The sequence below is a fragment of the Martes martes genome (genome assembly GCF_963455335.1).
Source record: "Martes martes genome assembly, chromosome: 3".
Lineage (NCBI taxonomy): Eukaryota > Metazoa > Chordata > Mammalia > Carnivora > Mustelidae > Martes > Martes martes.
The window spans coordinates 62,189,259-62,215,825 of record NC_137890.1 but is presented as its reverse complement, the minus strand read 5'-3'; the positions used below and the strand labels follow the sequence as shown (position 1 = coordinate 62,215,825).

The 26,567-nt window shown below is 40.0% G+C and overlaps 1 protein-coding gene and 1 pseudogene across 2 annotated transcripts in view; one reads left to right on the top strand and one right to left on the bottom strand.

The window, feature by feature from the left end:
* Window positions 1-22,685, bottom strand: part of LOC308339381 (small ribosomal subunit protein mS31-like) — a 31,883-nt gene extending 9,198 nt beyond the window's left edge. Inside the window, exons 1-5 of the mRNA XM_080797979.1 lie at window positions 22,430-22,685; window positions 17,371-17,655; window positions 7,960-8,118; window positions 7,026-7,163; window positions 3,119-3,198 (exon numbers count right to left, since the gene is read on the bottom strand). Of these exons, the coding sequence (XP_080654105.1) occupies window positions 3,119-3,198; window positions 7,026-7,163; window positions 7,960-8,118; window positions 17,371-17,655; window positions 22,430-22,545 (778 nt within the window). The 5' untranslated portion in view covers window positions 22,546-22,685. The remainder of the gene's footprint in view (window positions 1-3,118; window positions 3,199-7,025; window positions 7,164-7,959; window positions 8,119-17,370; window positions 17,656-22,429) is intronic.
* LOC308339804 (ubiquitin-ribosomal protein eS31 fusion protein-like) lies at window positions 17,837-18,659 on the top strand (annotated as a pseudogene). The gene is made up of 2 exons: window positions 17,837-17,857; window positions 18,217-18,659. The product of its transcript is annotated as a ubiquitin-ribosomal protein eS31 fusion protein-like (transcript).
* Window positions 22,686-26,567: the final 3,882 nt, after the last annotated feature.

Here is a 26,567-nt window from a genome sequence, read left to right as displayed (position 1 = left end):
TCAAGATAAGTCACAATGTACTACTATTAATGACCAAAGAAATTAAATTAACATAATACTGATGATACTACTACTGGATAAGGAGCACTTACTCTGCTAATGCTTTTTATGCATTAGTTCATCTCATCCTCACAACCAACTCTATGAGTAAGTTCATATAAGGTTAGCTTATGACCACCATCATATCACATTTCAATCATTTATTTGCTCTGGAAATTGAAGACATCTTTCAAGAAAGGATCATATTTCCACCAGTCACTGCTGGTGGGAATGTAAAATGGTACAACCTCTTTGAAAAATAGTTTGGCAGTTTCTTAAAAAGTTAAAAATACACTTAGCATACAATTTCACTCCTAGATATTTACCCAAAACAAAACTATGTCTACACACAGACTTGTATGTAACAGTTCATGTACGACCACACCTAGGCTTAATTAGCCACATTTACAGAATAATCATAACAACAAAATAATTATCAGTCACATTTTATAGATTTATTCAGTAGGCAATGATCAGCCCACATCTTTTCTGTGATCACAATCATCACCACCATCATCACTGTCATTGCTAACGGCTGCAACTATGTCCTGAATGTCAACTGTGGTTTTGGCACTGTGCCTGACAGACACTTAATTACATTACTTCATTTAATCCTTGAGAGGTATGGACTAGCCCTATTTTATAGATGGAGAACGAGAAACCCAGAAAAGTTAGTATGACAGAATCTGAATTTGAATAATCCACATCTATCAAATACCAAAATTCCTTCCATTAAGCTATATTGCCTCTCAGTTCTAAATTACTGCAGGGTAAGTAGAAAGGTCTACGACTACATCCTTTACAGCAGTGGAACAAACCTGGAGGGAAGCAAAATGTGGGAATCATGGGACAGAAGAATTCATTCATTCTGTCAATAAATAATTACTGAATGCCAACTATACATCAGGCATTATTTTAAGTGGTAGAGAGACAGCAGTGTACGCGGTGGGTATTGTACTTAACTGGAACAAAAGACATTCTTTAGACTCAATCAAGTATAACTTATTAAAACAGTACCTTCATTGAATTTTTAAAAAAAATTTTACTTACTTATTCTTACTTAATCTAGAGAGAGAGAGAGCAGGGGGAGTAACAGAGGGAGAGAGACAAGCAAACTCCCTGCAACTTGGGACACATCAGGCTCCATCCCACAACCTTGAAATCATGACCAGAGCTGAAGAGTGGGATGCTTAACCAACTGAACTACCCAGGCGTCCCCTAAGGTAAATGTTAATAAATTTACCTTATGAGAGTACAATCATTTTATATTTTTTATAGAACACATAAAACTTCAGTGCTTCCTTGCCAGCTAATTTCAGTTTTAAGAAACAGGATTTCTGATTTAAAAAAGCAAGCTGGCTCCTTCAAGAATCCAAGTGCCTCTCCTGGCTGTTCATTAGGTGGACAACCGCAGCTGCCCTGACAATAAACGCCTCCCCCCCTTTTTTTTTTAAAGATTTTATTTATTTGACAGACAGAGATCACAAGTAGGCAAAGAGGCAGGCAGAGAGAGAGGAGGAAGCAGGCTCCCTGCTGAGCAGAGAGCCCGATACGGGGCTCGATCCCAGGACCCTGGGATCATGACCTGAGCTGAAGGCAGAGGCTTTAACCCACTGAGCCACCCAGGCGCCCCAATAAATGCCCTTTTGATGCAAGTGTAATAGCTGCCACATCAACAGGAGACAGGTGATCTATTCTCCATGACTGCACATTTTATTTTGCTTTTTTCAAGTAGCTTGTTAGAATCATCTAAGTGTGTGTGTATGTGTGTGTGCATTTTGTATTTCCCTTTTTTTTTTTAAGGAAGTCTCAACACCCAACTTGGGGCTTGAAACCACGACCCCAAGATCCAGTTACATGCTCTGAGAACTAAGCCAGCCAGATGCCCCTTGTATTTCCTGTCCATCATACAGGACAGAAAGCAGTTTTCGCAATAAGAGCAGGCAAGTTGTTCTCTTAGTTTTTCCTTTAGTTTAAAAGAACAAACACTGATTGAATTAACTCCTTTCCTCTATGGATTGATACTTCACATCTCAATTTGTTCAAAAAAAGCATTTATTAAAAAAAATTTTTTTAAAGCATTTATGATTTAAGGTAGTTAATTCCTATGATTCGTCAGCCACTGGCTAGGTGTTGCTGGGTATACAAAAATTAGTGAAACCCAGCCCCTAATATCTAGCAGTTTACTGAATAGTGGGAAAAATCAGATGTTTATATAAGTAACTATGATAGATTAAATGAGCCATTGGAGGCAGGCCATGGAACTTAAATATCAATTACAAAATTATCAAGCCCAAAAGCTAACTTATAATCTTTGGAAATGAAAGCCACTTGTAAGCTGAAGACCATTTGTATTGAGCTTCCCGTTTATCTGAATTTATCAGTAAACCATACTTAATGTCAAGCAAGAGGACACTCTTACATCTCTTTTAATTAGACTTAAATGGTGATTATGAAAGATTTGACCTCTTACCCAAAGGGATAAGTACATGGAAAAAGGATGGTGTGTTTAAAAAAAAAACAAACATGACCACCACAAATCTGCTAAATATATTTCCTGAATGCTCTTCTTCCCAGCTCCTAAACAATCACTAAGTCACTTCATTAAGTTACTTCTACAAACGCTCTCTCCTTTTTTTTTTTTTTAATATTGTATTTATTTATTTGAGACTAAGGCAGAGGCTCAATGACTGAACCACCCAGAGTCCCACCCCCCCACCATCTCCTCTTCTAGACAGCAAGCTGCCTTAGGGCAGAAACCATAGTTTATCTTTTGTAATAGCATAGTTGCAAACAGAGGGTGATAGTTAATGTTCTAACCCAAATCAGTAGCCAACTGCCAGCTCTGGATTCAAGAAGGTAGTAGTACTTACCTCCCACTGTCTCACCGAATGCAACATTTCAAGGGAGGAATCTGGCCAAGACTAGCAATGGCAACAATTACATTCATAAGCAGGATCCAGGCCAATGACAGGACGGTTTATTAAAATACCTCACATTGAGCAATCAAAATATTAAGGACTTTTTTTTTTGAAAGATGGAATGTTTCTACACCTGAGAAATCATGTTCTTAACAAACCTGTTTCAGGTACCTCTTCAGTAACTGCCTTAAGGTCAAAAATATTAAGTCTCTTCCCTTTGAGCATATTTTTCCTAAGACTGAAAAAGAAAAAACAATTTAACTTAATATTTTTACAATAGCCAACAAAAAATTGAGAAAACTATTTTATTATTATCATTTTTAAAGATTTTATTTATTTATTTGACAGAGAGAGAGACACAGTGAGAGAGGGAACAGAAGCAGGGAGAGTGGGAGAGGGAGAAGCAGGCTTCCTTTCCCCCCAAGCAGGGAGCCCAATGTGGGGCTCGATCCCAGGACCCTGGGATCATGACCTGAGCCGAAGCAGATGCTCGATGATTGAGCCACCCAGGCCCCCTTAAGAAAACTATTTTATATGAAATACTCAATGTAGAAATTAAAAATAATTCCACTGGGGTGCCGGGTGGCTTATCATGAAACCAGGGTCCTGGGAAGAGCTCTGCAGCAGGCTCCCTGCTCAGCGGGAAGCTTGCTTCTCCCCCTCCCACATCCCCTGCCTGTGTTTCCTCTCTCAATGTGCCCCTCTCTGTCAAATAAATAAATAAAATCCTTAAAAATAAATAAATAAATAAGTAAAAATTCCACTGACCCACAACAGACATTTTAACTAAATTGCTGCATCGTAAGAATGGATAACTAAAAACTGGAACAAGTGTACTTGAATTTTTGCATCATGATACAATAAAGCAGTTTAAGTAGTTTAATTTCCAAAATATCTAACTGAAAAGATTAATTTTCCATAATTTTATGTGATCCATTTCATATTAAGGCTTTAGAAAACTCAACATTAGAAAGTTATTAAAATATGCTAAATTAAAAGTTGTTAAAGTCAACAGTTGTCTTAGTTTAAGGGCAGAAAACACTGCATGTTTAATTACAAACTATAATTATAAAAGATGGCACAGATAAATCAAAACATTCCCACTTGGGGCGCCTGGGTGGCTCAGTGGGTTAAGCCGCTGCCTTCGGCTCAGGTCATGATCTCAGGGTCCTGGGATCGAGTCCCATATCGGGCTCTCTGCTCAGCAGGGAGCCTGCTTCCCTCTCTCTCTCTCTTTGCCTGCCTATCTGCCTACTTGTGATCTCTCTCTCTGTCAAATAAATAAATAAATAAATCTTTAAAAAAAAAAAAAACAAAAAAACATTCCCACTTATAAAGCAATCATTCTGTAATTTTAACATAATGATTAACTTTCTTTACATAACATTTTAAATTAACTATTAAAATTAATGTCAGAGAGTTAATAGGTAACTTTTCCTTGTATATTTTAATCAACTGCTTTATGCATCAATTCACATTCATACTTGAATAAATTTACTGGGAGATTAAAAACCAGTTCAAAACTGGATAATTAGTTTTAAAATAATTTTGAATTTTTGGGGCACCTGGGTGGCTCAGTCAGTTAAGTGTCTGCCTTTGGCTCAGGTCATGATCTCAGGGTCCTGGGATTGAGTCCCCCCTACATTGGGCTCCCTGCTCAGTGAAGAGCCTGCTTCTCTATCTCAAATAATAAATAAAATAAATAAAATCTTTAAAATTCTTTTCTGAATCGAATTTTTTAATGAAATCACATTAACTGAAAAAATTCAACTACCATATTAAAATTAGATAAAGTAATCTCAAATCACTTAAGTTTTCCTTTAACAGATCCCCAAGTATTCTTAAACAAAGGTATTTATGCTCCCCAACTATTTTCAGTGTTTTTGCGTCCCTCTCCCCACCTGCACGCCCTCACTTTGCATCAGGTTAACAGGCAGATGGATTAAGGTAACTCACAGCAAAGAGGGAATGATTTGGTAAAGTATGGAATTTTAGAATGTACTAAAGAAGAAGGGAAGGGAACAGACATTTGCTGTGCATCTACTATATATAGCTGGCACATTCCTCTCCTATTTCTCAAGAAAGCCATTTTTTTTTTTTTTTAAGATTTTATTTATTTATTTGACAGAGACCACAGGTAGGCTGAGAGGCAGGCAGAGAGAGAGGAAGGGAAGCAGGCTCCCTGCTGAGCAGAGAGCCCGATGTGGGGCTCGATCCCAGGACCCTGGGATCACGACGTGAGCCGAAGGCAGAAGCTTTAACCCAGTGAGCCACCCAGGCGCCCCTCAAGAAAGCCATTTAAGTCAGGCTTCAGTTTCAGCATTTTATAGATGAGGACACAGACCGACAAGGCTGTAAAAGTTGCCTCAGTCCCAGAATTAGTCAGTGGCATAATGCCAAGATTCTGAGGCAGGCCAGAATGACTCCAAAGCCAGTGCTCTGTGCCTCACCCCTCTCAGATGTCTCTTCCTGAATGAATTAGCCCAGGGTATATCTGTGGTGATTAGTCTAGGCCCGGATTGTCTCAGGCTGTCCCATGACAGAGCAGGGTAAAAACCTGGTATCCCATCACTCCTCTCCCTTACTCTAGAGTCCTTCAGTCAGTTTAACACAGTCATTATATGCACATAAACAAATGTCCAACTTTTTAGCTTCTCCCTTACCACTTTCTAATTTCTAAGAATTTTTTTTTGACAGACACACACGTGTGTTGGCAGCAGCGGGGGGGTGGGGTGGCTGGAAGGAGGAAGAAGAGAGAGGGAGAGGGAGTGAAAGAATCCTAAGCAGGCTCATCTCACAACCCTGAGATCATGACCTGAGCTGAAATAAAAAGTCAGACACGTAACCAACTGAGCCACCCAGGTGCCCTGCCACCTTCTAATTTTCAATGATGGCTAATATCATTAAGAATCAAACTATGATATAGCATTCTGATGTAGTTTCGTGGAATCATTTCAAAGATGACTGATTGAAACAAGACCGAAATTATTAAATAAATAAATATATATATATATATATATATATATTTTTTTTTTTTTTAAAGTAAGCTCTATGCCCAACACAGGGCTTGAACTCACAATCCCCAGAAATTAAGAGTTGCACGCTCTACTGACTGAGCCAGCCAGGCACCCCTGAAATTAAATATTTTGAGGAATCTTAAGTAACACTCCAAGTATACATTATACTCTATCCAACATGTCATAAGCATAAAATCACTTTAAGTTAGTAATTCAGAGAATCTCTCTAAATCACTGTACCTTCTTGAACTTGCTTTGTTAACAGCTGACTATCTTTTACAATCTTCCTGTACAAATCAGTAGTTTAACTTCTGATTAACTTGCTGGGATTATACTTAAAAGAAAATCCAAAGAATACATAACATGTCAAAAACACTCCAACTGTAAGCTCCCCCTTCTATCAAGATCAGTTAGTTTTTGTTAGAGCATACTAAATATCTGGTTTCCCCTCCCCGACTATTACTTCATGGGCTTGAAGGAGAGAAAACAGAAACTTTCAGTAAATACAGACAGCTTTTTATTCTAAAATAATTACATAAGGCATGGCTTAGCATCTTTAAGTCTGCAAATCACCAAATTCAAATTGCCACAAATAATCTACCACCTTAAGGTATTATAATGGATCTTTCTTTCTTTTTTTTGATGGTGGATTATTTCTCTAAGGTATGAATAATGATAATTATATAGAGATAGAAAAACTATATAAATATTGCTATGTACATATCAGAATGAAAAATAATGCTTCTCACAAATGCTCATTTGTTCAGAATTCAATCGGCTCCACTTATCTTAAATCAGGAGACCTCTACTCATCATGGATAAATAGGAGGCAGGGCTCGATGTGATTAATGGTATAGAAAAGCATAAGACTACTAAACCCAGAACATCGTTTCCTCTATAGGAAATGGTACATGCAGGGTGAGAAGAGAGATATAAATGCATCCATAATGCTCAAATACCTATCAGCAATAACATGCACAGAATAAAGTAAATCTACAGAGAAACAAATAAAACCAGCAAAACCAAACAGACTGCAAAGCCTGAGTACCTTTTCTTAAGATCATCAGTCTTCTGTCCCATGTAATTGTCAGTTCCTTCATCAAATTGAATTTGATGCACTGCTCTTGTACTAACTCTAGCTGTGGCAGATTTGGCAACTTTCATATCTGATATTATGTTACTGACACTGAAATAAGAAAAAGGTCAAGTGTATCAGAAACTGTAGCTACAGGATAGTAATAAACTTTCTTATACATGAGATTCCTATTATTTAAGTCATATTTCACTTCCACGCACTATAACAGCACAAAGCATTATGTTTAAATGAAAGATTATATGTCATATGTTAATTCACATCCCACAGACCACTAAGATTTATATTTCTTTTTGAAACACAACTTTTGAAGGTATTCCTCAGAAATGTTCATTTAAAACATAAAAGTGTCACTTTTATGGGACACTATTTTAAAAAAAGTGTCATTTATGAAAAAGTATCAGACATCTGAAGTAGTGTATCAACTTCAGTCAGTTATTTAATAATAAAATAAAATAATGAGATGAGAGGCAGAGTGAGGAGGTGTCAGCTAAAACATAAGGATAAGAGCAAAAGTGAAGGAAACAGGCCTGAAGATGATCATACTGTACATAAGACCAGAAAATTATTTAACAGGAAAAAATTAATATTCTCAGAGAAACTGTCTTATTCTTTTACTTGTTTTTAATCACGATACTGAATTTATCATTTCTTTTTCAGGGACAAGAGATCGTGTAACTTCGCGAAAGAAAAATTTAAACCATTCCATTGATCTTTGAAAGACTGCAATCTTACTTAACATGTCAGTTTAAAAAAAATTACTAATATTCCACCTATAAGAAATATTTCATGTATAAATTGATATACTGTGCACATTACTCAACAGTCACATGAAAAGAATTTATTTTGAAAAACCAGCATTACCAACAGAACTATTTGATTCACTAACCTAATTTTAGTTCTTTCTCCATCTTTCTGTGCCTTTGAGACTTCCTCATGCTGCTGGAGTTGCCTGAGCAGCTCTGACTTGGTTGTCTGCTTATCAAAAGGGAGAAAATCTGCAACAGCAGATGCCGCTGCTTCCAACTCAGGACTCACGGACTTGGTTCTAACAAAGAAAATGAAAAACAAGAAAAAAAAAAGGCATTACTTATTATGCCGTTAGTTTAGTGGAAAGTAAAATGATTCTTTTCCAGAGAAAACTTTTTTCGTCATTCAAAAAAATCCATTTCTGACAAAATCAATTATTTTTAAATATTTGGCTTTTTTTTAAGTAGGCACCACACCCAGCCTGGGGCTCAAACTCAAGACCCTGAGAGCCAGAGAGCCAAGATCAAGAGTCACATGCTCAATCCACAGAGCTACCCATGTGCCCTCGGTATTGCTTTTTTGTTTTTTGTTTTTAAGATTTTGTTTATTTATTTGACAGGAAGATACAGTGAGAGACAGAACACAGTCAGGAGTAGTGGGAGAGGGAGAAGCAGGCTTCCTGTCAAGCAAGGAGCCCGATGAAGGGCTCGATCCCAGGACGCTCAGATCATGACCTGAGCCAAAGGCAGATACCTAACGACCAAGCCACCCAGGAGCCCCGGTACTGGTTTTATATAAACTTTAAAATGTCACAAGCTGAAGTTAATGGATACTTGTTGAAGCACAATACTAACTCAGAACAACACATTAAAGTAATATATTAAAATATAAATTAAGCACAATACTAACTCAGAATATATTAAATTAAATATATATTTTATATATATTATATATTTATATAATGGTTAAAGTAGAGGGGTGAGGAAAAAAAAGAGTGGCGGTTATAGTTTACTGGATTTTTAGATGCCAATTTATTTCAGAAACTATATATATTGCAAGCCAATATTAAAGTAGCTAAATCTATTCACATATCATGATAAATCCATATGATGGAATAGTACTCAGCTCATGCGATTAACATGAATGAAACAATGAAAAGTTGGATTAAAAAAAAAGGGTGCTCTGTAATAGTCCATTTATACAACTTCTAGAACAGGCAAAATTAACCTACACTGAAAAAAATCAGCATAGTGATTGCCTCAGGACAGAAGGCTACTGACGGGAAGAAGGAAATGAGAAATGCTGTGTCTTGATAAGCTCGTGGATTTGCCAAAATCCTACAGCTAAGATGTGTATGCTTCAAAGTATGTAAATTTTACCTGGGGAAAAAAGAACCATAAATCATTATCATGATCTAGTAGGAGATGGAAAGTAGGTGAAGATATAGACAACATAAGAATGGCAAAAATATTGCTTACTGAAACTGTGTGACAGGTACAAAGGGGTTCATTACAGGATTTTATGTTTTAAACTTTCCATAAGAAAAAGCTTTAAACAAAGCTCTTCCTCAGTAAATTAGGATAAGTTAATGGAAAAATGTGCCAGACATAAAAAAACATTGTCTACATTATTACATATTAACTCACTAAGAACTGCTCTCTCAGTGAGCGGGATCCAAGTTAATGTTTTACTTTCTACATAATGATCGGTTGTTTAATATGTAAATCAAAATTCCCAAATCCCTAAGTTGCTGGATAAAGATTTAAGGACTTTACCTGAGATATGAGAACTCTAAAACCTGACTATACCAAGGAAGAAAAACAGAATAAAAAAGGGAATATTACAATTAATACTACTATTAGTTAAAAAGAAATGAGCTACTTACAAAACTGTTACCTATGAATAAGGTCTGAAATTTATCCCAAATCACTTTTCCTAAACTACTTGAGAGGTTTGTTTTCAAATTTTAATATGCATATTTGATCAGAGTGTACAAAGAATATAAACGAGTATTCATTTTCTAGAACCATGAATTTTATCACAACGGTGTTCTTTATAATCATAGTTTCTGGTTTTATAATTTGAAATGTTCTAGTTAATAAAAATTGTCAGGGAGCTTCTATCATTGAAATAAGATGATCTTTACATACTGAGATCCTTCTACCCAGATTTTTAACAAGAGAACTTGCTAAAATAACCACCTGTTCTATCCTATAACTCACACTATTTCAGGAAAACATACTTTATACCATTCTGTACTTCCTGAATTTATTTAAAATGAATTGTATGACATATACAATTTCAGAAAAGAAATTCTTGTAAGGAGTAGGATCCTGTTAAGGGGACACAAAAATTAACACAATTTTTGGCAATCTGATGACACATTTTCAATAGCCTAAGCAGCACCTGGCTAGCTCAGTCAGTTTAGTGCCCGGCTCTTGATTTTGGCTCAGTCATGATCGCAGGGTTTTGAGAAGGAGCCCCAGGGCACGCTCATTCTCTCTCACCCTCTGCCCCTCCCCAACTCGCATGAGCATGCTCTCTCACTCTCACCAGGAAAAAAAAAGTCCCAAACATATGCAAATCCTTTTACCTAGAAATTCCACCTCCAGGAGTATTAGCTAAAGAAAATAAGCAGATACATACATGTAATTTGAGGGATACTACACACTCCAAATTCAAGGCTTAAGCAGTTCTATCCCTAGTACCTGAAAGCAAATCATCTTTCAGATACCTGCATGGCTTTATGCATAACTTTATTTCAGGCCTTTTTTTTTGAGAGAGAGAGTGAGTGAGCACATGAAGGGGGTGAGAGGCAGAGGGAGGAGGAAGAGAATCTCAAGCAGGCTCCATGCTCAGTGCAGAGCCTGATGGAGAGCTCTGTCTTACAACCCCAAGGTCATGCATGACCTGAGCTGAAATCAAGAGCCAGTCGTCGCCCAGCCAACTGAGCCACTCAGGAGCCCTTATATTTCAGGCCTTTGCTTAATCATTATTCTCCCACGATCCCTTTTAAAAAATAGCCCCTCTCCAGCCTATCTTATTTTTCTTCACATTTCATCACCTGACATATTGTATGTCTATGTGATGTGAGTATATATACTCTCTCCCACCCCGACTCCCCCAATATTCCGTAAGGAGCAGAGACTTTTTTTTTTTTGATGCTGTTTTGTTCACTCCTCTCCTCCATCTCATTGGACACTGCCTGAGATATAATGACAATCTAAAGTTGTTGAATGAAGTTCATCATAGCATTATTTTATACCAATGAAAAACTAGAATAATCTAAATTTCAATTCGTGGATTCATTAATAAGTAACTGAAACCTTATTGGATGATCAGAGCAGATAGTTGCTTAGTTAAGAGAAAGTTAAAGTACGAGCTAGAAATTTTGGTTATTGCTGTACTCACCAGGGGTCTTGTTAGGTTCCACAACCCATTCAGACTCACAAGACTACCACAAACGTGTTTGGTCCAGTCTATTCAGAAAGATAAAGGACAGAACCACAGCAGACTGGCAGGGCAGCCTCATGTGTCCCTCTCAGTGGCAATCCTTGCAGCACTCATGTGGATGACACCGCACATGCCATCCAAAAGTTAGGAGACCCACATCACGCAGGTGCAGGAGCTTCTTCGCTTAGTGCCCCGTGGGAACTGGTTCTCTCTCGTAACAAGGCCACAGAGTTTCCATGGTCCCCACAACGGACATGCAGTTACAAGAGCAACTGCACAAGGAAGCCCTAGGTACATATGGTGAACCATAAGGTACCGATAGTCTCCCAAACCAGATGCGATCAATTAGGGGTCAATTTCATCATGGTAATGTTCCCTTTAGTACAACAGACATCAACAGTTATCAGGTTAACAGGTGTGGCAGATAATACTTTTAGGAAATAGAGATACCTGTATTTCTGGTGCTACAGACTCTTCCAAAACCTTGCCACATTCCCATAGAGAGAAGGACTCCATGTTCCCTCCCCTTGAAACCAGAGCAAACTGACTGCCTCGATGAACACAACGATAGAGATGATGCACAGTGACTTGCAAGCCTAGGTCATGTAAGATGACGCAGCTTTGGTTTGGCTCTCTTGAGATGTCTGTCCCTGGAACTCAACTAGGAGGTTATGGAGAGGCCTTGACTCAGTGTTCTGGCAAAAAGCCCCAAATACAGTCTTAACCAGGAGCTAGCACCAGCCACTGGTAAGTACGTGAGCGAAACTTCCCCTTGCACTGGCCCTCACTAGTGCCAAGTGGGGCCGACACAGCTACCTCCACCACGCTCTGCTCAAGCCGTGGGATGGTTTGTTGCGCCATAACACGTAACTGGAAGATTTTGGTATCTAGAAGTTGGGCGCTACTGTAACAAAAAACCTAAAATGTATGGGAAACCTTTGGGTATTAGGCAGTGGGTGGAAACAGGAAAGACCTTGAGGCAAGTATATATGAGAGACTAGGGCCTCAAAGAGACTTAGAGCCCGAGGGCCCTCAAAGCCACTGTGAGGGAGAACTTTAGGAAAATCAACATTACTGGAAGCTGCAGGAAAGGGGACTTCTCTTTAGCAACACTGTTGTTTGTAGTAACATGGAAAACAGGAAATACACCCAGGGAATTGGGTAAGCCAGTCTAAGGAGACTTTCAATGTAGAAGGTGCCTCTTGGCTTCTTAGTTGCGGATGATAAAATTCAAGAACACAGAGATGAGAAAAAACTGTACCATATAAAGGAACCAAGATTTGCTGGAATCAAAAATAAAACATTTTGGGGCACCTGGGTGGCTCAGTTGGTTAAGCAACTGCCTTCGGCTCAGGTCATGATCCTGGAGTTCCAGGATCAATTCCCACATCAGGCCCTCTGCTCATCAGGGAGCCAGCTTCTCCCTCTGCCCCTCGCCCCTTTCATGCTCTCTCTCTCTCAAATAAATAAAATCTTTAAAAATAAATAAATAAATAAATAAAACATTTTTCCTTCTTAGCTCCTCCAGGAAGGAAATGATGCTAAAATTCGGAAATGGCTTCTGATATGATCTCACTGATATGTGGAATTTAAGAAAGGCTGAGGATCATAGGGGAAGAGAGGAAAAAATGAAACAAGATGAAACCAGAGAGGGAGACAAACCATAAGAGACTCTTAATCACAGGAAACAAAACTAAGGGTTGCTGGAGGAGAGGGGATGGAGGGATGGGGTTACTGGGTGATGGATATTGGGGAGGGCATGTGTTGTAATAAGCACTGGGTATTATATTAACATTGATGAATCACAGGCCTGTACCCCTGAAACAAATAGTACATTATCTGTTAATTAATTAAATTTAAATAAAATTAAAAAAAGAAAAAAGAAATAGCTTCTGAAGAGAGATCAAATTCAGTGCAGTGTCAGGAAAACACTGTTTAATGATAAAGCCATGGGTATCAATACAAAACTCCTTGTTAAAATCTTAGATTTTTTTCCAAAGATTTTATTTTTAAGTAATCTCTGCACCCAACATGGGGCTCAAATTCACAACCCTGAGATCAAGAATTGCATGCTCAGGAAATTTGGGTGGCTCAGACAGTTAAGCACCTGCCTTCAACTCAGGTCACGATCCCAGGGTCCTGGGATTGAGCCCATATGAACCCTGCATCAGGGTCCCTGCTCAACAGGGAGCCTGCTTCTCCCTCTCCTGCTCCCTCTGCTTGTGCTCTCTCATTTTATCAAATAAATAAATAAAATCTCAAAAAAAAAATTTCATGCTTTACCAACTAAGCCAGAATTTCATGCTCTACCAATTAAGCCAGTCAGGCTCCCCAAGATCTTAGAAAGATTTAAAATGGTGCCTTAGGGAGCCTATGAACAGACAACAGAATTCTAAGAAACTAACGGGTATGGTCCCACAGGCTTGCACAGGGAGCTCAATGCAGAATAGGACTTAAGTTCTCAAACAATGCCCACAGGGAAACACAGCACCGCAGGGAAGCACCACAGGGAAACACAGCCATTAGTCAGTGACCGTGCAAACTACTAAGTCAAGGTGGTTCCCAGTGTTAACACTGGACCACTGCATTCCTTTTGATGACATATTTTTGTGAAGATGCTTTTCTGGCAGTTGCTATGATAAAAAGCAAGTACCACCCCCTCCCCTCCAATCAATATGAAACAGGAAAGTATCCAATCTTATCCAGTATGAGTCCTAGGTTATACCATAAAAACAACACAAATTCTTTCTGGCTCACTTTCTCTTGAGACACTTGCCTTTGGAACCCAGATGCCACGCAGTGAGAAAGCCCAGGCTGCACAGTCCTGCGCTAAGGTCTCAGCTAACAGCTAGCTTCAACTGTCAGAGCTATGAATGAGCAAACCTTTAACCGATTCCAGCCCCTGGACTTCCAAGTCTTCCAAGGGAGGACAGCACAGAGCAGAGATTAGCCTTTTCCACTATGTCCTGTCCAAACTGCTTGACCCACAGAAGCCATGAGCCTTAAAAATGGTTGTTTTATGCCACTAAATTTTGGAGTAATTGCTATGCAGCCACACTAACTTTATCAACAGCTGTTTAATATATAATACAAATAAAAAACTAGAATCAGGTCATACATGGAGCCATGACAGTCATCATGAATCAAAGATGATTAACCCAAATCTGTGGATCTGGGATCCCTTAAAAAAAGAAGGTGGGGAACAAAATCATTAGATACATTAAAAACAATTTTTTAATTAAGTAAACTCTATGCCCAATGTGGGGTTCAAACTCAGGGCCCCAAGATCAAGCACTACATGCTCTGCTAAGCCAGCCAAGGGCTCCTAAAAGATACATTTTCATTTTATTTAAAAAAAAGATTAATTTATTTATTTTACAGAGAGAGAGCAAATGGGGGGAAGCAGAGGAAGAGGAACAAGCAGACTCCACGCTGAGCATACAGCCCGATGCGGGACTTGATCTCACAACCCCGAGATCATGACCTTAGCCAAAACTAAGAGTCTGAGACTCAATGAACCGCGCCACCTGGGAACCCCTAAAAGATAAATTTTTAAAACAAATGTATCTCATTCACCAATATTTTGTTGCAGGACCAAAGCCCTTCTTTGAACAGAAGTTCCAACATGTATCTTTTATATATGCACTGCACTATAGTACATCCTCCAAGAGTTCCGATTTTGGTTTCTTTAAAGTGGAAACTCAGATTAAGAACTTAAAAAGGCTTACAAAGCATTCTGAGTGCAGAATTTTCTTACATTTTTCTGCTTGTCTCATTCATACCTAATTGGAAAGGAATTTAAAAAAATTTTTTCTGAGTCTTTGCAAAACATTCAACTTATTTTAACCATTTCTATAATAAATAATTAAATTATATAATTGTAATAAAAAACCACAATGGGTCACAAACAGGTCTGGAAGCTTAAAAAAAAAAAACCCTCTCGCTAAAGATAGATATATATATGTGCATGTGTGTGTGTCTATATCATCTAATTCTATATACTTTTACTATTTTTGTTTATTTTGTTTCTAAAAAGGAGGAGGAAGATGGGGCACCTGGCTGGTTCAGTCAGTAAAGCATCTGACTCAGTCTCAGGGTTGTGGGTTTGAAGTCCACATTGGGTACAGAGATTACTTGACAATGAATAAATAAATAGAGGAGAGGGGGTACCTATGACGGGCATGCACTGAATTAGCTTATTCTCTACCACCCAATTACGCATTCCAGGGATGGTTTTGATACAATGGGATACAATACAGAAACCAAGAAGTTTCATAAAAATATTAAGTCATTCTGGAAAGTAGAAATCTACATTAGTAGGCGCTTGGGTGGCTCAGTCATTAAGCATCTGCCTTTGGCTCAGGTCATGATCCTGAGGTCCTGGGATAGAGCCCCACATTGGGCTCCCTGCTCAGCGGGAAGCCTGCTTTTCCCTCTCCCACTCCCCCTGCTTATGTTCCCTCTATTGCTATGTCTCTCTCTGTTAAAAATCTTTAACTAAAAAAAAATCTACATTAGCTGCTGATTCTGCTAAGAGATGTCAAAGATGGGGTTGTTTAAGCCACATACTTTATCACTATTTGAATCGATGATATCTGTGTAAGACTCACCATTATTTAAGTATCATTAAAACAAAACATTGCCATTTAAACTACAACATAATGCTAAAACATTATTAGAATCAGTGAAATAGGGGTGCCTGGGTGGCTCAGTAGTTAAGCATCTGCCTTTGGCTCAGGTCATGATCCCAGCGTCCCGGACACTGGGATCCAGCCCTATATCTGGTTCCCTGCTCAGCAGGAAGCCTGCTTCTCCCTCTTCAGCTTCCTCATGGCTATGTTCCTTCTCTTGCTATCTCTGTCATAAATAAATAAAATCTTAAAAAAAGAAAATAAAAGAATCAGTACTCTTTTCACAAGCACAAGTAATTACAATATTTTGAGGAAACCACATAAGCTGAGAGCACTGATAATTACTGGTCAAAGGAAGTCATATAAAACAGTTGTAATCAACATGCTTAAATTCTATCCTCAGTGGAATTTTTAAAATGGAAATTTCAGGGGTGCCTGGGTGGCTCAGTGGGTTAAAGCCTCTGCCTTCGGCTCAGGTCATGATCCCAGGGTCCTGGAATCGAGCCCCACATCAGGCTCTCTGCTCAGTGGGAAGCCTGCTTCCCTTCCTCTCTCTGCCTGCCTCTCTGCCTAACTGTGATCTCTGTCTGTCAAATAAATAAATAAAATCTTAAAAAAAAAAATGGAAATTTCAAACCCAGTCCTTCAGAGACATGAGGCTACCTCCAAATCAGGATATAAACAATTTGGTAATTAACAGTTTAAAGAGGCAATTAAGTTGCAGTTAATAACACTGATGAACATGTAAGAAAACATGTGGAATTCTCAATTAGATCTTGACTCTTTTCCTCTCTAAATTGTATGCAGATGTCCCCTTCCTATTTAAAGATTTTTTTTTTTCCAATTTTAAAAATTTTTAAGTAGGCCACCCCACCCCCCACCCAGAGTGGAGGCCAACACTGGGCTTGAACTCGTGACCTGGAGATCAAGACCTGAGCTGAGATCAAAAGTCAGATGCTTAACCAACTGAGCCACCCAGGCTCCCCTTAAAGATTTTATTTTATTTTTTAAAAGATTTTATTTATTTATTTGACAGAGAGAGAGTGAGAGAGGGAATATAAGCAGGGGAAGCAGGAGAGGGAGAACCAGGCTTCCCGAGGAGCAGGAAGCCTGATGTGGGGCTCAATCCCAGGACGCTGGGATCATGACCTGAGCCAAAGGCAGACACCCAGCACCTGAGCCACCGCCCCAAAGATTTTAAAGTAACCTCTAAACCCAATATGGGACTTGAACTCACAACCTCAAGATCAGGGGTCACATGCTCAACACACTGAGCCAGCCAGGTGCCTCTCCCCTTCCTATTTAAATATAGAAGGCTAACAGTATCTTTCATGTGCTACAGTCTCTGTGTTTACAGATTAAGTTTTCATGTAGCATCTCCCAGGTCCTCTAATTTCAATTTTTGTTCCTAAAAGAAAGAGTTTCAAAGATTACTTTCAATGTAATTGAAATTCAGTTCAATTTACCTCTTCTTTGGGGCATCTTCCAGAGTTTTTTGAAGCCTGCCAATTGTAGCTTCCACACTCTTGAGTTGTCTTCTGCTTGAGGGCTTTGTTGTTTGTACATTTACTGTGCTTAACTCAATTTTCATGCCCTTAATAATATCTAACAAGTCTTTTTTTGTATTCTCCTTTACACTCTCTTGGCTCTCTGTTTCTTTGGAAATCCCATGCGTTGGAGCAGACTGCTCATCTTTCTTGCTATAAATCACACTGTTAGTGCCAAAGTATCTTTGGACATTATTTTTTGTCCTAGAAAGAAGCATTAAAGAAAAAAAAAATGAAAAATACAATCCAAAATAATAAAGCAAGGATTCAAAACACTGCTTTTACATGTTTTTAAACTTTTCTAATTCAAATCCTTCCCTTTTGTTTTTATTATTATTGTCAGCAACCGTAACAAGAACAACGTAACATTTATTAAATATATACTATGTGCTTAGTCTGGTGCAAAGTATTTATTACATTTCCTCATACCCGCAACAACTCCGTATTTCCCCCATTCTACAGATAAGGAAAATAGAAACCAGAGAAGCGAAGTGATTTACCCAAGTTCATGTAGCGCAGGGCTCACTAAGGCCTAAGATACACTGGTGAGTCACAAATGGGTTACAGGTGTGCTGAGACTGACTGATCACCTGGTCCTTGGGGTAGCTGGGTGAAGCCTGGGGCTGCTGGAGCTCCTATCTGTTGCCTCCCTCCGTTTACCTCAAAGTTTGACATAAGATCATTTTCTATGCATTCTGTGACATTTAAAAAAGGTGATAACTTTGTGATCCACCATCTGTGGTGGAAATATCACCAAGATGAAAGATTTTCATAAAAACCTTATGGGGAAAGACCACTTTCCAGGATGAACCCTCAGATACAATAGAAACTGTAAAGGCCAAGATTCGGGATAAGGAAGGAATTCCTCCTGACCAGCAGAGACTGATCTTTGTTGGCAAGCACCTGGAAGATGGACGTACTCTGTCTGACACAACATTTAAAAGGAGTCCACTCCTCATCTTTGGCTGAGACTTCATGGTGGTGCTGAGAAAAGGAAGAAGTCTTATACCACTCTCAAGAAATTCTTCTTGAGAATTCCTCATGAGGGAAAGAAGGTTAAGTTAGCTGTCCTGAAATACTATAAAGTGGAATCAGAAGTGCCCTTCAGATGGATGTGGTGCTGGAGTTTCATGGCTAGCCACTCTGACAGACATTACTGTGACAAATGCTGTCTGACCTATTGCTTCAACAAACTGGAAAACAAGTAATTGTATATGCGTTGATAAAAGACATGAACTATGGGGTGCCCGGGTGGCTCAGTGGGTTAAAGCCTCTGCCTTCAGCTCAGGTCATGATCCCAGGGTCTTGGGATGGAGTCCCACATTTGGGCTTCCTGCTCAACAGGGAGCCTGCTTCCCCCTCTCTCTGTCTCTGCCTGCCTCTCTGCCTACTTGTGATCTCTCTCTGTCAAACAAATAAATAAAATCTTAAAAAAAAAAAAAGACACGAACTAACATTTAAAAAAAAAAAAAGGATTCCACAGGCTGCCTGGGTGGCTCAGTCAGTTAAGTGTCTGCCTTTGGCTCAGGTCATGACCCCAGGGTCCTGGGATTGAGTCCCACATCAGGCTCCTTGCTGGGGAGTCCACTTCTCCCTCTGCTTGTGCCCTCTCTCTGCCTTTCTCTCAAATAAGTAAAAATAAAACCTTAAAAAAAAAAGGTTGCAAAAACCGTGACAGAGTTAATAAATTGCAATTTACTATTCTCAAACCCCAAACTGACTGACTACCAAGTCCTTGTTCTTAGCATAATACTACCTCTTTAAAAGGTATAAAAATAAAGAAATTTCTTTTTTTTTTTTTAAGATTTTACTCATTTATTTGACAGAGACGTCACAAGCAGGCAGAGAGAGGGGGGGAGGCAGGCTCCCTGCTGAGCAGAGCGCCCCGATGCGGGGCTTGATCCCAGGACCCTGAGATCATGACCTGAGCTGAAGGCAGAGGCTTAACCCACTGAGCCACCCAGGCGCCCCCAGAAATTTCTATTAATAAAGAAAAGTTACTTTCTTTAAAAAACATGTCTGAGTATTATTCTAATGTCTGGGTGTTATTCTAATCTGATCAACTTTCTCATTGAGCTACATGTCATTTAACCAATCACCATTTGTAAACTAAGCTGAAATGGAACAGTAAAAAGGATATTCAATGGCTACTTTCCGCTTTTTCATTAAATACATTTGTGAAAAAGAATGACACAAATGATTACATCTATTTCAAATTCATGCAAAAGATTTGCCAAATCTAAGTCACCCAAATATCTGATTTTATTTTGTGGTGTTAAAAACCTTTTGATACTTGATATTGACGAACTTTTTTTCTTTTTTAGAGATTCATTTATATATTTGAGAGAGAGAGCGTGTGAGCAAGAACGCAAGCACCAACAGAAGGGGCAGAGGGAGAAAGAATCCCAAGGAAGCTGAGCATGGAGCCCGATGTGAGGCTCATTCTCAGGACCCTGAGATCATGACCTGAGCTGAAACTGAGTCAGACATTTAACCAACTGCACCACCCAGGTGTCCTGATATTGAAGAAATTAAAAAGCTAGGGCACCTGGGTGGCTCAGTCAGTTAAGCATCTGCCTTCCGCTCAGGCCACGGTTCTGGGATCCAGCCCCACGTCCTCCACGTGGGGCTCCCTGCTCAGGGGAGAGCCTGCTTCTCCCTCTCCCTCTCCCCCTGCTTGTGGGTGTACTCTCTCACACTCTCTATCCCAAATAAATAAATCTTTAAAAAAAAAGAAAGAAAGAAAATATTTTTAAAAACGTAAAAAGCTAATGAATGTGTTAGATTAGAAAGGTAAAATGTACAAAAAGTCATTCATTAAATACAATGAATATCTACTCTGTGCTGGATACTATACTATGCATTGACGATAGGATACAATAGTAAATAAGAATCTCATGGTCCCTATCTTTCTGAAGCTAACAGGCTAGAACACTGTTTCTTAAACTTCAATATGCGTAAGAATTACCTAGGGGTCCCACCAAGGAATCCTTATTCAGTAGCTTTGAGGAGGGACTCAAAGTGTTTGCATTTCTAACAAATTTCCAAGTAATACTGATACTGCCCATCAGAGGACCGCGTATCTGAGGAGCTACGTGACACACGTCCTTTAATCCTTACAATTTTACAGGACAGGTTTTACTACTTCTGTTTTACATAAGCAACTGATGCTTAAAGAGGCTAAATCAGTGGTTCTTAACCTTTAGGGATCATCTGAATTACGTAGGGAGCTTATTTAAAATACATTCCTGAGATTCTTGGTTGCTAAGTTTGGTATGCTGCACAAGGACCTGCATTTAACCAAGATGCCAGGTGCTTCGGATACAACTCATCTCAAGACCGCACATCAGGCCCTGGGCTACATATTATATCAAGTTCTCAAAGCTAGCCAATAGCAGTACCAGACTAGGGACCCTTTAATGAAAGAAAAAAATGGCTACTTCCAAGAATTCTGAAACAGACTATTTGATTTGCTTATAAAAATATCAAAGGCTATCAACTCGAGGCACTAAACAATTAGAATGCAAAACCAATTACATAATTAATATCTTTATAATCAGTACACAGGATCTTCATCATATCATTCAATATACGGTACGATTCAGTTTAGGAAAATATTATTTCACATGTTAAAGTTAAATATTAAAGGTATTATAACAAAGGTGGCAATCAGGAGACTCTCACATATAACCTCCCATCTTTCAATGTTTCCTTCCAAGACTACTACAGGGCCACAGAAAGTAATCTATGTTTAGTACAGGAAAATCACGTATGGGCAGTAACTCCATAACACTAAAATAATAAAACTTTGGTCATAACCTCCCACCAGGGCTTGTTTCCACTGAGAGCATTTCATCAGCACTTCAAATACAACACATCCAAAATCACCTTCAAGAGCTCCCCTCTAATACTGACTATCCATTTTTCACCCTTCTGTACTGAAGGGGCTTCTTACCATAACAGATATTTTGAATTCTAAAAACTATGACATATTTTAAAAGCTTTCTCAAAGCTGCTCCTCAATCTTCTATTAACATTAACAGTACACCTGTCTTGTAGGGTAGCCTGCTTAAATCTTTTCTCTACCTTACCCTTATTTCATGTCACATCATATCAGTTCTACCTGATTTTTCTCCTCCATCCAGCTACTTCTTCCCATCTCCATTGCTACTAACCTGCTTTGAGCTACACTTAATCATAGTGGCCCTGGCCCCAAATCGTTCTGCTTGGATTATATGCAGCAGAATTAAGTTTCCATAATGATGAGGGTTCTTAGAGAATAAACAGCAAGACGAAAGACGCATAACTACTTTTCTTGCCTGGCTAGCTCCAACCCTTGGTCCCCCTTTAGATTTTATCAGACTTCTTTTCCAGAAAGGATACCCTGAACCTCTCCTGCAATAGTTAGCTGTCCCGACTTGCTCACCCAGCCATGACTGGAATTAATAAAGCATTCTGTGCTACCCACACCATCTCAGCCTCACTCCGCTAAACTTGAATTGCATGCTTGGTGAACTATAAGCTTCGTGGTGGCAGAACTGGTGTTATTCGGGGTTTAACGCCAGTATCGGTACAGTGTAGGTACTTTAAATGTCGAATCAAAGAATAAATGGAGGCAGGAATGAGACCGTTATAGTCTTGGGGAGGGGGGGGGGGAAGGTGAGACAACTTTGCTTCTGGAGCCCGGACTGAACGAGGGGAGGCGTGGCAAGAGGTAGGCGGTGCGGTGTAGAGCAGAGCGCTCGGGACAGGAGCCAACCTTGTAACCGTAGCTCTGTTTCTCACTCACGTTATGACCTTGGGCAAGTCATTTTAGCTTTCTGGGATTTCCCTTTCCTCAGCTTTAAAGCAACGGCCTCTGAGATCCCGCGGGCTGGAACATCCACCCCAGGAAGCGGAGAATGACCACCGAATGCCCCGGAGGGAGCCCGGAGGTTGCCTTAACACCCGTAAGGCCAACAGCGCCGAAATGCGGTACCTGACCGTTCCGTGCGGAGCACCGAGTAGCACAATCGTAGCCTCTGAGCCTCCAGAGTATAAAGGGAAGCGGGAGACGGGCCTTAGGGGTAGGATCGCGGAGACCCTCGGAAACATTGCCAAGAGACAAACCAAACCGGCAGCATAAACGATCAGGCCGTCCCTCTGCCAAACACGTCCCTCGCTCTCTCTTTCCGTTCTCCAGCCTGGTGCGTTCCGTCCCTTCACGTTCCGGTGGGCAACAGGGGCCGGTAACTGAGTTCCGGGCTCGTCCGCGGCCGGGCCCCGTCAGCCGCGTACCGACGGTGCTAGTGTCCTAGGTGGAGTGGATGCCTGAGTTCAGCTAAGATGCGCTGGTTCAGGCATCAGGACCCGCACGGGAGAGGAAGAGAGTGGAAGGAGTGATCTAGTGTGCAATACTACTTTGGGGGGCGGGGAAGAGGCGGAGAACTGACCCTACTGGGCGGCGTCTGGGGGAGAAGATGCACAGCGTTCATCACATTCTCAGAATGGTCCGTGGCCACAATGTTACAAAAGAAAAATTACCCTAGAACGTAGAAATTAGTATTTCTTTTCAGTCTCTGTTCTTGATGTAGCGTCAAAACATGAGACATGTATGTTTCTTCGCCCGCCCCCCACCCCGAAATTGTTTCAGAGAGAAAAATCTGCAAGAGAAAGGCGTGGTTTCTTCCTGCCCTTGAGGAAGGCAGTGAAGGATGAATGAGGGGTGGCCAAACCTCGAAGTGCTTGAGCATAAACCCCGGGGAGAAGGCCGGCTGATAAATCACATGCGAACCTCTGGACTGGACTTGCATGGTGGCCGCTGAAGGCTGACATCAATTTTCCCCCTACCATTTCAAGAGACAATCAAGATAGGTGGCGAGTTTTTTGTAAACGGAAATACAGAAAAGCGTATGAGTCATAAACATGTTGAGGAAAATGTGCTTCATGAATTAGTAGGGACTGAAATTTACTCTTTCTTCCTTCCTTTCTTCTTCTTTTTTAAAATTTTAAAATAGATTTTTGAAAGATTTATTTATTTATTTTAGAAAGACTGAAAGAGAGTACAAGCAGAGGGAGAGAATGTCCAAGCTGACTCCTGCTGAGTGCACAGCCAGAGGTGGGCCGCCATCCCAGGACCTATGAGATCAGGACCTGAGTCGAAACCAAGAGTCCACGCTCAAAAGACTGAGCCACCCAGGCGGCCCAGACTCTCAACTACTGCTTTCCAAAAGAGGCCTTTAATGATTACCCTAGTTAAAATAGCCTCCTGCACCACCCAGTCACACTTTCTGGCAGGGATTGCGGTTGTCTACCAATCCCCATTTGCCTCTTCCTCTGGAGTTTTCACTCTATGTGGCCACAGCAGAAATGACATTTCCCAGCCTTCCTTGCAGACAGGTACCTCTACATTTTACCAACAGAATGTGAATAGAAGCGATGTACCCATAAAAAAATGGGCACAAATTCCCCTAAAACTTTTCCTCTTTCCTCCTAGTTGGCATACAGACAAGATTATAGGAGTCGAAGCAGCTAGGAGATGGAGAGATGAAGCCTTTCAGAGATAAAGGTGAGAGCCACCCTGCCTCTGTCCCTTGCTGCCTCCTCCAGACTCTCACAAAGGAAGGGGGGAGGGGAACACTTCCTTCTTGTTTAAATGTATTTCTTAGTTTCTCTGTGACAAGTAGTCTAGGTTATATCTTAACTAAGGTACCCTCTATGTCAAAACCTTGTTTCATTTTCTACAGAGTATCATTAACGGAAATTTATCTCATATTTATGTGCTTTTGTTATCTCACTCTGACAGAATGTGTGTTCCGTGAAGGAATGGACTTTGTCTTATTCACTGCTGCAGTTCTAGTTCCTAGAACCATGCCTGTCATACGATAGATGCTCAAAAATATTTGGTGAATACATTAATTATTTCCAAGTACAAAATAGGTGCAGAGAGTTTAGGAAATTTGCCCAACTTCTTGCAGCTAATCAATGGAAGAGCTAGATTCAAACTCAGAACCACTTAACTCTGATATTCTTGTTCATCTTGGAGTACCTGAGGGTTTATGATTTTACTTATGCATAAAGTCACAAGGAGGTGGTCACTAAACACATAACTGAGTAGGTCAAAAGATCTGAATCCGAGATTCTAGCAAGCACCCCAGGTGATTCTGGTGCAGGTGGTCTTCAGATAGAATTTTGAGATATACTACAATGACAGTATGGCTTATTTAGCTATTCGTAGCTCTACATTCACTTAGGATGCACTTAAAGAAAAAGTGTTATAATTGGTGTACTATTAAAAGTGATGATCAGACTATTAACTTCTGACGAACGTCAAAGTCATAATGCTCAGCGAACAGAGCCAGATGTAAGAGACCATACACTGTATGATTCTGCTTCCATAACAGTGTGAAGAAGACAGAGCTAAAGGGAAGAAATCAGATCAAAAGTTACCAGGAAGTGGGGATGGAAGGAGGTGATTGGGTACGACAGAACATGAGGGAACTTTTTAAACTTATTGAAATACTCAGGGCGCCTGGGTGGCTCAGTGGGTTAAGCCTCTGTCTTCGACTCAGGTCATGACCCCAGGGTCCTGGGATTAAGCCCCACATGGGGCTCTCTGCTCAGTGGGGAGCCTGCCCCCCCCCCACCACCTGCCTCTCTGCCTGCTTGTGATTTTTGGCTGTCAAATAAATAAATAAAATCTTAAAAAAAAAACTTATTGAAATACTCTATATCTTGATTCTGGTGGGGGTCATGGCCTTTCACACTTACCAAAACTCAAGACGTGTACACCTAAAATGTGTGAATTTTACTGTATGTAAATAATATATCTCAGCAAAACTGATTTGAACAAAAAAGTTAATTAAAGCAGTTAGAAATCTGCAATTATAAAATTGGTCACAAATTAAACCACAGGAGAATTTTAATATATCCTAAGAAAAAGAAAAGAAAAAACCTGTCCTGTGAAAAAGTATAATTTGTGCAATGGTTCAAAGCAATTATTTATAAAAACAACAAAAATGTAGCCTGAAAGTAGAAAATGTTTTTCCTCCTTCTTCTATTCTGCCGTGGACTCACTAATCATTTTCTTCTCATTGCCCCCTGAAATGCACTTTCTAGAACAATGTGCCTTTGGCAAGAGGCAGCAAATCAACTGAAATAAGTCCTGATACACATCAGGGACTTTGTCCTAAATGTCTCATGAAATTCTACACTCATTAACTTGACAAGCTTTCCATGAGCGGAAAAGTCAAAAATTATTCTATATTCCAGTTACCGATTGCTGTGTAACACACCACCCCAAAACTTAGTGGCTTAAAACAACAGTTTATTCTCTCTCACAGTTCTGTGGTTCACTGGGTGCAGCTGGGCGGTTCCCCGTTGGGGTTAGTCATGTGGCTACAGTCAGATAACAGCTAGTCTGGATTGGACGTCCCAGATGTTATTCTCATTCACATATTTAATGGCACAGCTGGGATGGCTGGAAGACACAGGGCCTGGCCGAGTAATATTCTCTCTCTCTCTCTCTCTTGCTTCCTCTCTCTCTGCATGGCCTCTGAAGGGTAGCAAAATATGCCACCTTAAAATATACCACTTGGGTCATAAAGATCATTTTGAGCTGTGGACATTTAAGATGCAAATACAAGTGGAGCTCTCAGCCCTCCCCCTATTTGCCTAAATGCAGGACATAAACTTTTGAAGGTGTTCCCCCTCCCTTCTCTACCAGGAAAGACAAGTTAAGCACTGGCTACAACTCTAGAAATGTCAGCCCAGAAATGGCACTAAAGGGATCCACATAAATAACTTTACTAACTAGCCCTTAGTTTACATTAGTTCCCCCCATATATTTGCCTTTTCACGATTTGCTGCCCTAGAAACTGAAAGTCCTTTGCCCTGGTCTTGTGACTTCCCTGAAAATTCACCACTGTTTTCTTAAGATGCTATAAAAGCCCAAATTCTAACCATCTCTTTGAATTACTCATCTCCGAGTGCTCTCAGACACAGAGATATGTCTGTGTGGCATATGCATTAATGAACTTCTATTTGTTTTTCTCTTGTTAACCTGTCTTCTGTTAGTCTAATTTACAGGGTCCCAGCCATTGAACCTAAGATGGGTGGAAGGAAAAGAGATCTTTTTC